This window comes from Lactuca sativa, chromosome 5 (assembly GCF_002870075.4).
Source record: "Lactuca sativa cultivar Salinas chromosome 5, Lsat_Salinas_v11, whole genome shotgun sequence".
NCBI lineage: Eukaryota > Viridiplantae > Streptophyta > Magnoliopsida > Asterales > Asteraceae > Lactuca > Lactuca sativa.
Genome location: NC_056627.2, coordinates 263,657,008 through 263,670,805, shown reverse-complemented (window position 1 = coordinate 263,670,805; position 13,798 = coordinate 263,657,008). Strand labels below are relative to the sequence as shown.

The 13,798-nt window shown below is 35.1% G+C and overlaps 1 protein-coding gene across 1 annotated transcript; it reads right to left on the bottom strand.

Moving 5' to 3' along the window:
* Positions 1-335: 335 nt before the first annotated feature.
* Positions 336-5,340, bottom strand: LOC111877712 (protein CHROMATIN REMODELING 25). Its single transcript, XM_023874222.3, has 19 exons — positions 4,841-5,340; positions 3,885-4,590; positions 3,685-3,810; positions 3,555-3,611; positions 3,353-3,439; positions 3,089-3,184; positions 2,938-2,988; positions 2,782-2,856; positions 2,590-2,676; positions 2,424-2,515; positions 2,212-2,344; positions 2,008-2,127; positions 1,814-1,927; positions 1,648-1,731; positions 1,492-1,566; positions 1,349-1,407; positions 1,078-1,273; positions 898-996; positions 336-767 (listed from the first exon to the last, which is right to left on the bottom strand). The coding sequence occupies exons 1-19, from the start codon at positions 5,032-5,034 to the stop codon at positions 435-437; spliced, it is 2,784 nt and encodes a 927-aa protein (XP_023729990.1). The 5' UTR covers positions 5,035-5,340; the 3' UTR covers positions 336-434.
* Between the last annotated feature and the right edge of the window lie 8,458 nt (positions 5,341-13,798).

Below are 13,798 nucleotides of genomic sequence, written 5' to 3'. Positions count from 1 at the left end.
ACCCGAAACCCAAAAAATCTACCATTTACCCGACCTGGAAAAAATCGGGTTACCCAAATACCCAAAAAAATTTATCCGATACCTGATTTACCCAATACCCGGAAAAATCGGACGAGTAATTTGGGTATCGGGTATTTTCGACAGGGCTAGTTGGAATAATTGGCTTCAAAATCCAATTTTGTGATGTAATTCTCCTTTTTGCTCTAGCTCCTTGCTAGTGCTTTTTCCTTTTCGGGCAGAAGGGAAACAAAAATATATGTAACAAGCGGGCCAAAGCCTTTTTTTTTGGTTTTAGGTTAGATGTTAGATAGTATGTGAATATTACACAATAGACATGAAAATATTAGAGTGAAGAAGAAATTATAATAAAGTGATAAAGCTATTTAAAACCAATGAGCAAAGGAAACCGACATGTAAAAGAATATAATTTGAGTTTATGCAAAATCATCATCATCATCATCATCTACAGGAGCAGAAGAGAGTCTCTTTTGAGGCAAATAATTTGGAAGAGAAGGCTTAGGTTTTAATGATACATTGGATTTGGATGTGCCTTCAGTTGATCTTCCTATAAAATGTTTATCTTGTGAAGGCTTAACAAAAGTTGGTAATTTGCTTCTACTGATGAATGATGAAGGTTTAGATGATATCACATGACTTGTGTATGACTTTCCCTTTCCTGTGTCTGTAGTAACATCTGGTTTTGACTTAACCACTGATTCCACAGGTACAAGCTTTCCACTAATTTGGTTTGTGAAAACAAAAGTCACCTACACCAACATCAATATATCCATTATCATCAATACTCAATATGGAACAGCTAGTACTAGTTACTACTAAACTTAAGCTTTGTATGTTATTGTTAGGTTTTCATTTGTAATTTTAGTAATTAGTAATTACCTCATCTCCAGCTGCTGCTTGAAAAATAGTATCAGGTACAGTATTTGGGGAAGAATGATGACCCCAGCTAGCTAGATCCTCTTCCAATGGGGTACCCACCTTGAGGAATGTTTTAGAACAGATTACTTGAGAAAACAGAAACAGCTGATTCAACTTTATTATATTTTTTTTTCAACTTACCTGTTTCTCTGATCTTTTTAACTTATGCAAGCATCCAGAAATACCTGCAAATCCCCCAATATCCTCTTCATCACATTGGCAATCTTCATGTGGAGAACCAACACCCTCCTTCATGCACACATCAGGTATTGAATCTGTTTCTTGTTCTCCAGATTTCTCACAACGTGTACAGATCATCTTCTCATGAATATCAGACCTGAAAAGATAACACAACCACCTTCAAAAACCATCAACCTATGACTTTCAATGCATCAAGAATAAATAAACTTGCCTTGCATTCTCATGAAATGTAAATAGATCCCGTAGATCCTCAGTAGAGAGATTAGTCCCCTGTATTCATGAGGTGTGATATTATTTTTTCATACAGAACCATTTGCATATTTTTCAAAAAAGAAGTAACAAATACCGAAATACCTGAATCTTGGAATCGGATTGCTCTTGTTGAATAACTTTTTGAAGCCCTTCTTTCGACATCTGACGCTGGTACACCTGCAGAATACCAAATTTACCCTTTGCTTAACTGAACTGATAACAGAAAAAGCAAAAACATTTAAATAATTTATCTACTACCTTTTCTTCAATAGTTCCAGTGCTCAAAAACCTATAGATGTATACTCTCTTCTTCTGCCCATCCCTCCATACTCTTGCAGCAGCCTACATGGAAAGGAAAAGTATAAAAAAGACAACTTTACCCCTAGAAAGAAGAACTGTAAAAGAGTCCAAGTATCTTAAGTACTTGTTTGTCATTCGCAGGATTCCAATCAGGGTCAAACAGAACAAGTCTATTTCCACCTATCAAGTTGAGGCCACAACCACCAGCTTTGCTGCTTAAAAGAAATGCAAACTCATCCTGCAAAACAATGAAACATATTATTTTCTATTATATAGCAGAAATGCATTGTATTCATTAAATGATTTAAAAATAAATACCTTTGATGGATCATTGAAGCAGTTGACCAACTTTTGTCTTTTGCTGATTGATGTGGACCCATCAAGCCTTAAGAATGGATATCTTCTTTCTCGACATAATTGAACAATAAGGTCCAGTGTCTGAAGAATCACACAGCTATTTAAAGATTTAATCACTTTTATTAAACTCCTAAGTATATTAAAAAAAAACCTCCCAATTTATACCTGGGTATAATTTGAAACCAATACAATTCGATCATCTGTTCTCTTACGAAGATGGGCCAACAATCGGGCCAAGACTTGCATCTTTCCTGACAGTTCAACCCATGATCCATCACCACCAGTCCAAGATCCAGATCTAACAAATTAATAAATAAATATCAAGAACAATGTAGAAAAATAACACAACATGAATAAGAGATGATTCAGTTTTTTACCTTCCGGAGAACATTTCTGGAGGGAAAAAACGCATGCAGTTTTCAAACCCTGATGTCCCTGGCTTCCCACTTTTCATTGTATCATAAATCAGCTAAAATATCACAGAAATGCATCAGAAAACATTTTCCTTCTAATAATGTTGTGATTCTTCCAGAAATGTTTTACCTTTGGATGATTGCAGAGCTTCTTCAGGGCAGTTATATAAGCCAGAATTTTCGTCTGTTTAACATCTTCAACAATTGCTTGTTTCACCTACAATACAATCATGTGTGTTCAAATATCAAATTTAGACCACTATCAATACACAATATCAGTTATATAAGAACAAATATTAATAATGTCCAAACAGAAACTTACATTCTTTGAACGAATAAAGTGATTGTACAATTCTGCTTGAAGAGGAGTCAGTTTGCAACATACAACCTCAACTATCTGCAAAGTGACATCATTTTTAGAATGAATAAAGTGGATGAAGTATGAAACCATGAATAAAGTGATTATACAGTTCCATACCTTTGGTGGTAAGTGATTTGATAGCAATGCATTAGTTCTCCTCAATATAAACTGACAACACAAGTCCCAAAAACAAGTAAGATGCTGAAAAACTAACTGCTTCTTACAAGATCTTAAACCTATGATATTTCAATAAGACTGACAAAATTACCTGATTAACCTTGGCACTCAGTTCTGCAGATCGCTCATTGGCAAGATGTTTCTCCTCTTCAGAGGCAATAGGTTCTCTTCCACAAATGATAGGTGTCTTCAAAACAGAAATTTGAGAGCATAAAAAAAAAAAACTGAAGTTATACTATACAAGGACTATAATGTCCAAGAATACTATAATTTAAATCCATTGATTATTAGTTGTGAGCATTGAATTTTGACCAGATAGATAAGTAACAAGTAAAAGCTTCAGAAGTTAGCTGACCTCATAATAACGCCGAAAAAATGCAGCATCACCCAAAATCCCTGGGTTGGTGAAGTTCACCATTGCAAAAAACTCTTCTAGATGATTCTTGTGTTACAAAACAAAATGTTATGTTTTTTTACAAAATTAAGTTCATAGGAAAAAGTTGTCATTTTTATGATATGGAAGGGTAATAAATTAATAATCTAGAAATAATCCTCACTTGCATTGGAGTCCCAGACAATAAAATGCGTCTTTTGCAAGATAGAGCTGCCAATGCCTGATTCAATAAATAAGGTATCAGGATACTTAAATCTAGAATTTTGAATTATTTACAGAGTTACTAGTCTTACTCTGTTAGTCAAGGTCTGGTCATTTTTCAGCCTGTGTGCTTCATCACATATGAGAAGATCACAAGAGCCACTATCATTAAATTTTGATGAATGCATCCGAAAGGTCTCATAGGAAACAATCAGTACCTTGAAGAAATATTAGGGTTAGTGGGTATCTATTTCTGACATCAATAAAGTTTATTGACAGATTTAACTTTTACCTGTAACTGGCTACGTGGGCTTCTGAAGTTATCAATGCTAGAGATGACATCATCACGACTACTTTCACATAGAGCAACAAGCTTAATTCTATCACCAACCCATTTCTTAATTTCTGCCTCCCAATTGCTTACTAGACTAGTTGGAGTTACTATTATGCCCTTCCGCACCATTGGTTTTCCATCGAATCCTTGACGAAGAAGAGTGTACAGAAGTGTAATTGACTGCAAAGTCTTCCCCAATCCCATGTCATCAGCCAGAATGCAGCCATTGATATCAGGGGTGCATAAACCTGAAACACATTCAAACATGAACTGGACACCTTCCCTTTGATGGGGTCGAAGAAACTTAACAAGCATATGATCGACTTCAATTGATATTGAATTATTATCTCCATCTTCAGATTTTTCAGATTGCCATAAGATCAAAGGTTCAATATCTGGTGGCAGCTTTGTAATTTCTTCTGGCACTTCCTCCTCTACAGAAACAAGAGGATTTAACCTGTTTGTAATGGGCAATAAAGCTGGCCTGTTTGATCCCCAAGGTACAAATCGTTTACGAGCCCACAGACGCCGATTCAATTGTTCGTTTTGATTGGAGTAGCCATCGGCAGAAGGAGGTTTGAAAGGCTTCTTAAGAACAGCTTCTCTTTCTGTCACTGAAAGAACTCGCGGAAGTAGAGATTGCCTTTTAACAACAAGATTTCCTCTGACATCAAGACATGAATTCATGTCAGTTGATGAGTTTGGATAGCACGGTGAAGTGCAAGCAAACAATTGATCATTCCCTCCATCACCCCCCCAAAAAAAAAAAAATACAAAATAACTTAATAAACCCACACACACACCCCTCTGTATTCTAAATTCCGTTTAGACTGTGTAACTCGAATGCCAAAAGGGGAAAAGAATTAGAAAGTAAGAGAACTACGAACATCCAATTGAAATACCAACAAATGTACCTCAAAAGAGCATCAACGTTCTGCGATTTTTGATTGTGAACAGCTGGTTGTGCGGCGGTGTTTCCTTCACAATTTTCATCACTGCCAGATCTACATAAATCATCACTGTCATCTTCAGACTCGTCGCAAATGAAATCTTGGCTCGAATCGCTGGTATCGGAGACAGATACAACTTCGTCGTCGTCTTCTTCCATAAACCTAGGGTTCTTATTTCAGAGTTAAGATTATGATTGTTCTGATTTCATATGGTGTGCTTAGTACGATTAGTTGTGGTTCGAACTGATACCAAAATGGCGGTAAGATGTCGGCGCCTTCTTTCCATTTGAACCGGGGCGGGTCATCACGGTGATGGAATCGGAATGGGTTTACAGTTTGCACCTTCAACCGATTATTCGTGATCGTTTACGTTTGGATGGAGCCCATCAGCCCATGTTGGCAGGTTCTTTGTTCAAGTTTCACCATGTCGATAATGGATTATTTTGCACCCCGATAATCAATGGGTTTTACTCGTTTATGTAGTCTCTTATATAAAAAGAAAAACTTCAAATATCGTATCAGGGCTGGCCCACGGAAAAGGCAACGCGAGCCCAGGGTAGCAAAATTGCAAAGGCCATCAAAGTTTTTCCGTTTGTTACCGGTATAATTGTTTTTGGGTCCAAATAATCTGATACAATCCATAATGTTGTTCCAAGCAAGCTATATAATTTCTGAATAGGGAAAATATCAAAAAAACCTATAAGTTTTTCCGACTTTTAAAATCACTTATATTTTTATTTTTATTTTTATAATTTTTGGTTGGTCTTTGTCGAAAAAAAAAAAATGAAGGTGTTATACGGTTAACTTTTACTTTTTCATCAGAATGGGTCCACGTGGCACTGAGATGTTGACCACATGGCTTTTGACTATCCACTTGGCATCTTGGCTCTCTCTATCTGTCTATCTTTATGTTGCATTGTTATAGGTTGGGAACCATTTCAAGGAAGACAATTGGAGATCTCTAAAGAAATGAAACAAAAAACACAAGCAATGAACCTTCATATTACTGAAGTTCTTTCACAATGGAGGTTTTGTTGCCATCTAAAACCCTACATGCACACCTAATTTTTCTCTCTTTAGATCTTTTTTCATTTCTCATTCAAACAGGATCAAGATATGGAGGATTTGCCAAGCATCGCTATAAACTGAGGGATGCAGACTCGTTGCCCTTACATTTTGACTCCTTACACTAGAACTAAACTTGAATGTGGAGGAGACCAACATTATCGCACCTCCTCCCTTATCTTATGTCCCCATTCGCCACATCCACCAGTGTCCTTTACTGGAGATCCGGATACTAAGCCTTGAGATATGTTGAACACATATTGTAACATCCGTAAAATAGGGCTAAATGATTAAAAAATAATAGGATAATTATTCGTCACGACGATAAATAGATGTTTTTTATAGAATATTATTTAGGATAAAATAATATAAACAAAGTTTATAGTAATCATAAAAGTGAAAATATGCATATAGAGAACGTCCAAATCTAACTTCATATAGAGAACGTCGTGACGAATAATTATCCTATTATTAAGAGGGAAAAAGGACTAGAATCGGTTTTGACTAAAATAATTAAACAACTATCAAATGACGATCCAAAGTTCGCTAAGGATTGGGAATTGTGAAATAAGCATCATTGGAAAAGTTTTTCAATTAATATATTTCACAAAGTAATGACCATAGGAAAAATAGTGAGCATGATTGGGGCATGGGATAGCTATTGTTGTAATTTAAGTAATAAGTTGATTTTCTGAAACAATAAACGATGAATAATGAGTAATCAATATGATGTTTAAATAGAAGTGTTTTATTTACTCCCATAAGTTTGGGGCCATATAGGATTAAGTATTATTGTTGTGTTTCTGTTTGCATGTTTTGACTTCCAAAATAACTAGGTTATTCAAACATCCACGGTCAGTCAACGTTGGGAGTAGGTATGAAGGAAGACTGTCATGAATATGTCTGTAGATTGTCTGAAGTGTTTAGACATGACACAAGTTTGCTGCAGAGTTCATGGGTGCTTTGATAAGATTAGAGTATTGGATTAAACCCACGCTCACTTGGATCACTTCATGGATTTATCATGAGTGATTAGTGAGACGATAATATTGTATATTTTTGAAACCGAGACATGTGAGTTGTTATTTGTTGGTCGGTTGCACATTGATAATAAGTAAACGCACTAGTAAGTTGGTGTTATAAAACTTATTGTTATGTGTGATTCAATCAGTGAATGCAAGCAAGCATATGAGTCGAAGTTTATCCATTCCTTTTACCCAAAGTGGGATAAATGCGATATTTGTGGGCCCATCGATGATTTAGTGATGACACCTAAGCGTTTGGCCAAGTCGGGACTAAGTTGATGTGTTCAATTGTAGTCTGTTGTCAGTCGTCATAAATCGGAAGTCGGGAAACAGTATAGAGAGAATGATTAAAATTCATGTCTTATGTCTATACGATATCTTGAGAATGGAGGAATATATGATCCCTTATCTAAAGGACACGCTATCTGATAAGATCAGAGTTGACAGCGGCTTTTGAAAGCTACGATTGCTGATCAAGTTCTGAAGTCATACGGAAAATAGTTATTAGACTTATCCAAGCGGGAGACTGTTGGATTAGTGTCTAAGTCCATAACTATTTTGGTATGTACTTGACCCGATTATGAGCATGGTCCTTTTGGGTTGCCTTCACCATAGCAATATGTAGGATGAATTAAGGAGAGAAAGGTTTAAATATGATCTATTAATATATTATGAGAATAAAATATTAAAAGAGAAATCATATTGTTTAACTAATATTAATCAAGAATTAATTGATAATTAATTTTGTGGCTAAAAGAGATTAATTAAACTTAAGGGACTGGAATTGTAATTATAAGATAATTACAAGAGTGGGCTAATGGACTCCATAGAGTGCAGTGGACGAAATTTATGGGGAAGCCCATAAGATTTCGTCCATAACTCTAAAGAAAGGGATCCATGGGCTGCTTAGGACCTAAGCAGTCATATTAGGGTTTCCTGGTTGAAAACCCTAATAGCCTACATGTATATAAAGGACCCTTAAGCCCCAAAAACGTGGACAACACTTCTCTTAGGGTTTCCAGCCGTTTTTGGTGCCTCTCCTCTCTTCCCTCTTCATCCAAGTTGGTTAGTGGTGTTTGTGACTCCATTAGAGGTGCAACACTTGAGGCACTAAGCTTTCTAAAGCTAAGGATTGATTGTTATTGCTATATAACAATCTAAGGTCAGATCTAAACTCTATTTTATGTTAATATGATTAATTGTATGCTAGATCTAGGGTTTATAACTTTGGATATTCAAGTGCATGTTCATTACACAAACTAGATCCAAAAGCTATTAGGGTTTACATGTACACCATAGGATTGATGTATTGCTCAAAACCCATCACATAGATTGTAATAATAAGCAATTATTATGATATATATATATATATATATATATATATATATATAGTAGAAATATATTGATTTTAAGCCAAAATAATCATCATAAACATGTACAAAACATCAATATGATTTCCGTAGATATATAGAATGCTTAAATCCGACTTTATATGAAGCAGTTATATTTCTTCGAAATTTTGCGATTAAACCGACACGACTCTACGTATCGTAAAAAGTGAATTTTAGATAGGTTGTTTATTAGTCTAAGCAATCTAAATGAAATTTGTAGAAAGCATAAAACCGAGAGCGTGAATATAAAGAACATCCAAATCTAACTCCGTACGATGAAGTTATGAGTTTTCCAAGTTTCAGCGCAGCTATATTAACACAAAAATAGAAATCTAAATCGGTTGATTGTTAGAAAAAAAATCTAAACAATAATAGAAGATCTCGTGATTTTGAGTCCATCGATATAAAGACAGTCAAAAATGGATGTGTATGGGAGAGTTATGATTTTTACACGGACTTTAGCAGTTTAAGCTTGTTAAAAATATAATTTTAAAATAAAGTGAGAATTAGCCGATGGAGTCTAAAAAAAATTGTAGATCTCATCGATAGATAAGTGTGTATATAAAGAACATCAAAAACGAAGTTCGTATGAGAAAGATACAAACTTTTGAAGTTTTTAGTCGGCGCCTCACGCGCATATGAACAATGCACGCTTCTAGAAACCATACACGTAGCACCAACGAAAAAAAGGACACATGTCGCAAGGAGGGTGACCGACCAGAGCTAGGGTGTTATGATTGCTTAGTCTATGTGCAGCACGCCTCCCTGAAATATTGATATCAATACCCCTTAAAACCCATTCACCTTCACACCATCTCTTAATTCTCTCTCAACTTCTAAACCGATTTTTTGAGGTTTTTCTTCGGTATTTCAAGAATATTTTAGTTAGTGGGGCTCTGGGCATCTAGGCTTGGCTAATAGAAGTGTTTGGTATAGAGGTTCCACCAACGTAAATCCCGGTTTTCGCTATAGCTCCCTATAAGTTAAACTGCACTTACTAGGCGTTTAAGTGTAACTTACATTTATATTCATAGTCGTTATTATGAATGTGTAAATAAGATTTATCAGTAATTTCAGTGATAATATTGATTGATCTACTTACGGGATAGGTGTTTAGAATGGTCATGTTGGCTTGGTTATTGGATTTTAGAAAGGCTATATGCTTAAATGGTCCTTCCTCCCAACTGTCCTTCCTGGAAAATCCTTATTTGATAGGTCTCTCAATATTCATTGGGATTAATGAAAGATCTAACCCTCTTTACTAGATTCCCATATGAACAAATAAGTTATAGTATTATAGGTTAATCCACATTTGCATGTTACTCGTCAATTGAATTGTCTGGTTACCTGTTAATCCTCTAAGAAATTGTCCAAGTGAGTTTTCTCACTATATTATATACTCCACTATGTATCATTTGTATCTTAGGATATAGTTGTCATGTAGTATGCAATTAGGCCACTTGACTAACTTAGTTAGTTGCCTATCGTATGGAACTGTTTGTCTGATATATAAGTGATAATATATTTATATGTGGGAGTTGAGGGCAGACCAGTCTCGTACGGAAGGCCAATATACTTGGACGGACCAGCTTTAAGCAAAAGGCTAAAAGGATCATATCGACTTTACATCGAAGGTCATTATGTATATGCATTGTGGTATATGGTATCTTGGTGTAACAACCATAAAATTCATGCCAAATTTAAACTTTTAAAAAAACATTTCAAATGTCAAGAGTTATTACAAATTAATTTTCAAAATAGTTTCATATCAAAGTATCCCAGAAATCCAAATTAAAATATGAGTAAGTGTACGGTCAAAGGCCCGGTGCGGGCGGTCTAGCCATACTGTAGACTCAAAGAGTGGATCAGGTGGACTAAAGGCCCGGTGCGGGCGGACAAGTCACACTGTAGACTTAAGATGCATAGATGTTCTGTTTGTTTATATGATATGATTATGATTGTATGACATTGGTATTTTGGGGGAACTCACTAAGCTTCGGGCATACAGTTGTTGATTTTGGTTTCAGGTATTTTTGATGATCGTGGGAAGGCGAAAGCGTGACCGTACACTTCCTCATATTTTGATTTTGATTTCTGGGATAGTCTGATATGAAACTATTTTGAAAACAAATTTGTAATAACTCTTGGCATTTGAAATGTTTTTTTAAAAGTTTAAATTTGACATGAATTTTATGGGTGTTACACTTGGGGGAGTTCACTAAGCTTCGACTTACATTTATTGAATAACTACTTTTCAGGTTGTTTTTTAGATCGAGAAAAGTCTCTCGCATAACTGTACCTGCATCGAAGGCATTAATAAAATATTTTAAGACTTCCGCTAAAACTCTCTTTTATAATCAAATATGTAATATAACATGTGTAAGACTTATATTTCGAATAAATAAAAACGAAAATTTTGACTTGATAATCGGGACGTTACATGTTAATAATCAATGAAAAACATTTATTCATAAATACTTTTATGGGATAAATTACACTATATAAAGAATAATATGTTTTAAAATAAGCATAAATAAAAATGTATTTTCTGACCGTGAAAATAGGGATGTCACACTTACACCATTGAGCCTCCCCCTTTCTAGCATCTTTAGTCCATAACTCGCCATAAAGGTTGTTCTATCATGTAGGATGAGCGAAAGGATTGTAAGTTTTTTCCTTGTATTAAACCATCATTACCCAACAAAATGGTATAAAGATAAGATGTGGAAATGCATAATCTTGCAAATGGCTGGTCAATCCAACAAAATGGTTAGAATTGTTGGCACCACTACCCGACCCACTAGCATTACTTGCGTTGATTTGCATCATGGAGGTTGCCACAAAGGTTGTTACTGTTGCTTGGAAAACAACAGGGTCATACTATAGAGGTGGTTGCGGTGGTGGAGTTGGTGGTGTGTTGTTGAAACGCCTGTTTGATTTACGTAGCAGCATCTTTCTGTCATAGAATTTAAAGATGGAAAGGTGGTAAGTCTTCAGTAGTGGCTATAAGTCGGGTGTTATTGAACTAATTATATTAGTTTCTACACACATCAGGTTCCGACTTAAAAGTATTTTATAACCAATTCATAATAGAAGTTTATGTAACAATAAACTTATAAATTCTGATTGTAATGCCTCAATGAAATTCTATGATTTGACTTACCATTATTAGTTGTGACGTAAGGTGCGATAAGCCTAACACATAGTGTGAGTAATGTAGTCACTAACTCACTAGGTTATATTAGTTTATTAGTTATTAAAGTGACGTGTAAGGTGTTCGGCCTTCCTGCATGTCTTGCGAGTGGTCTCCTCTAGTCTCTGTTCTACTATGATTGTCCTAGTTTTAACTGCAAGGATCTGTTGTCTCACGATGACTATCTTTTCCTCTAAAGAGTGTAGGTTGTACGTATTGTTTTCCTGCTCTACTCGTAGGCATGGCATCCATATGGTGTTCTTTGTTCTTCCTGGGTGTGTTGGATTTGCATCGTCGTGTTCCAGGATTTGCCACTGATATCCATTACTTCATGACGGAGAGCCTAAACCCGAATGTCCAAGCGGACCTCTCAGGGTACAATCAGTGACGATGTTTGATTTGTGGGTGCTAGGGTCTGGAGTATGGTGTAGTGGGTGTATGTATATTGTGGGGATGTATCTTGGAAAGAAAAGGGTGAAAGGGTCTCATGCTTGATCTTGATAGTGTAAAGTTACATTAATGACCTCTCTAGTTCCTTTCTCTTCGTCAGATCCCTTCTTGGAATCCTCCTCATGAACTCCCTTTGGTTATCCATCGATTCATCTGTTGGCTGATGTAGTAAGGTTTATGATGTCTACATATGTCGTTTGTACGAGAATAGTGGTATATAAAGAATCTATGAGATTAATAGAAGCATTTCTAATGAAAAAAATTTATGGTGTGATCCTTACCGGGTCCTCCTATAATCACGTAGTGTATAAAAGTTGTATATAACTAAAATCGAATAGACCTTCGAATAAGTGATCCTACTCTAAGACCACAACCAAACAAGGAACAAGAAGTAGAGCGAAATCACAAATTCTAAGTCTATAAAATCTTAATTATATATAACCTTAACGTATACACTAAGTAATTATAGACTTGCCAATTAGGGTCTTTAGTTTTCACATGATTTATTTATAGTATCATAAAATACTCCTATAGTATTTTAAGCTTTATGTTTGGTTCTAGAGTTTTTTGGTATGTAGAGTTGGTAAATTTTAGACTTGCTGCTCACCACAACTATTCCCAGGCATACGCTAGTCACCTCTCAGAAAAGTATAGTTGATCATGTTATATTCATCCCAGACCTGATTACATACAACAAGGTTTAATCGTAGTGTCAAACTTATCTTAATACTTTTGTTGTGTTCTTTATGACATTGTTCTAGTATGTATGTATGTTTGTATGTATTTATACTTCTATAAAATATTATTATATTTAAAGTATAACTCTTGGTTAGAGTGTTTTAGTCCCATTGTATGTATAGTTGTATATCTTATATGGTTTGATATATTAGTTCACTATAAACAATGCTCTGATACCAACCTGTCACACCCCCAAACCGGAAATGGTGGAAACGCTCGGGGGTGGATGACGTCATGTACAATATCATAACAATTGAATATAATCGAGACATAGAAACACAAACATTCATACATTGAGGATTCAAGTTTACATTTTTTTACAACACTTTGTTCAAAAGTTAAATACAAATAACTGAAAAGTGGACAACATGAAATGACGACGTCGTCCCGCAAGAAGGGTTGAATACATGTCTACTGGTTTCCTGAGAATACAAATGATTTTGAAAAGTGTCAATAATTAAGTTGGTGTGTTCATAAGCATGTTTGTATGAGAAATCTGTCATTTATTCCTTGAAATTGTAAGTGTGTTCTTCCACATATCCTATATTTTCTTTTATAAATGAAATGTAGTCTTAGACCATAAGACAAAAAATGTACAAGTTTTCTTATACTTAAAATTTGTAATACGAAATATGAAATTCAAGTAGGCAATGTAACCCTTACCGGTTCCTTCTATGATCACTTACGATATACAAGTTATATATAATTAAGATCGAACAGACAGTCGAATGAATGGTTCTGACATAAGGCTACAACCAAACAAGGAAGAGGAAGTAAAGCGAAAATCACACATTCAACTACCTATCGATTCTTCATTTTATATAATCCTAACACATACACTAAGGAATCATAAAGAGAACAATAATGGTCCTATCAGAAATGTAAGTTGCAATGTACTAGAAAATACTATATTGTTATTGTATTTGTATGTAATCCATTTTTAATGTATGTACCTGGATTCACCATCTATACGGTAAAATTTTGTATTATAGTTTTATTATTAAATAAAACTATTTGAAGTTATTTATGTATTCGTACACTAATCGTATTGTTAATACCA

What these genes read in the sequence shown, in the direction of transcription:
- LOC111877712 (XM_023874222.3), bottom strand. Translation starts at nt 5,034, where the DNA reads ATGGAAGAAGACGACGACGAAGTTGTATCTGTCTCCGATACCAGCGAT. An exon ending in CAAATCACTTACCACCAAAG is followed by an intron (nt 2,857 to 2,937) that starts GTATGGAACTGT and finishes GTCACTTTGCAG; the next exon opens with ATAGTTGAGGTTGTATGTTG. An exon ending in CCAGAAATGTTCTCCGGAAG is followed by an intron (nt 2,345 to 2,423) that starts GTAAAAAACTGA and finishes TTAATTTGTTAG; the next exon opens with ATCTGGATCTTGGACTGGTG.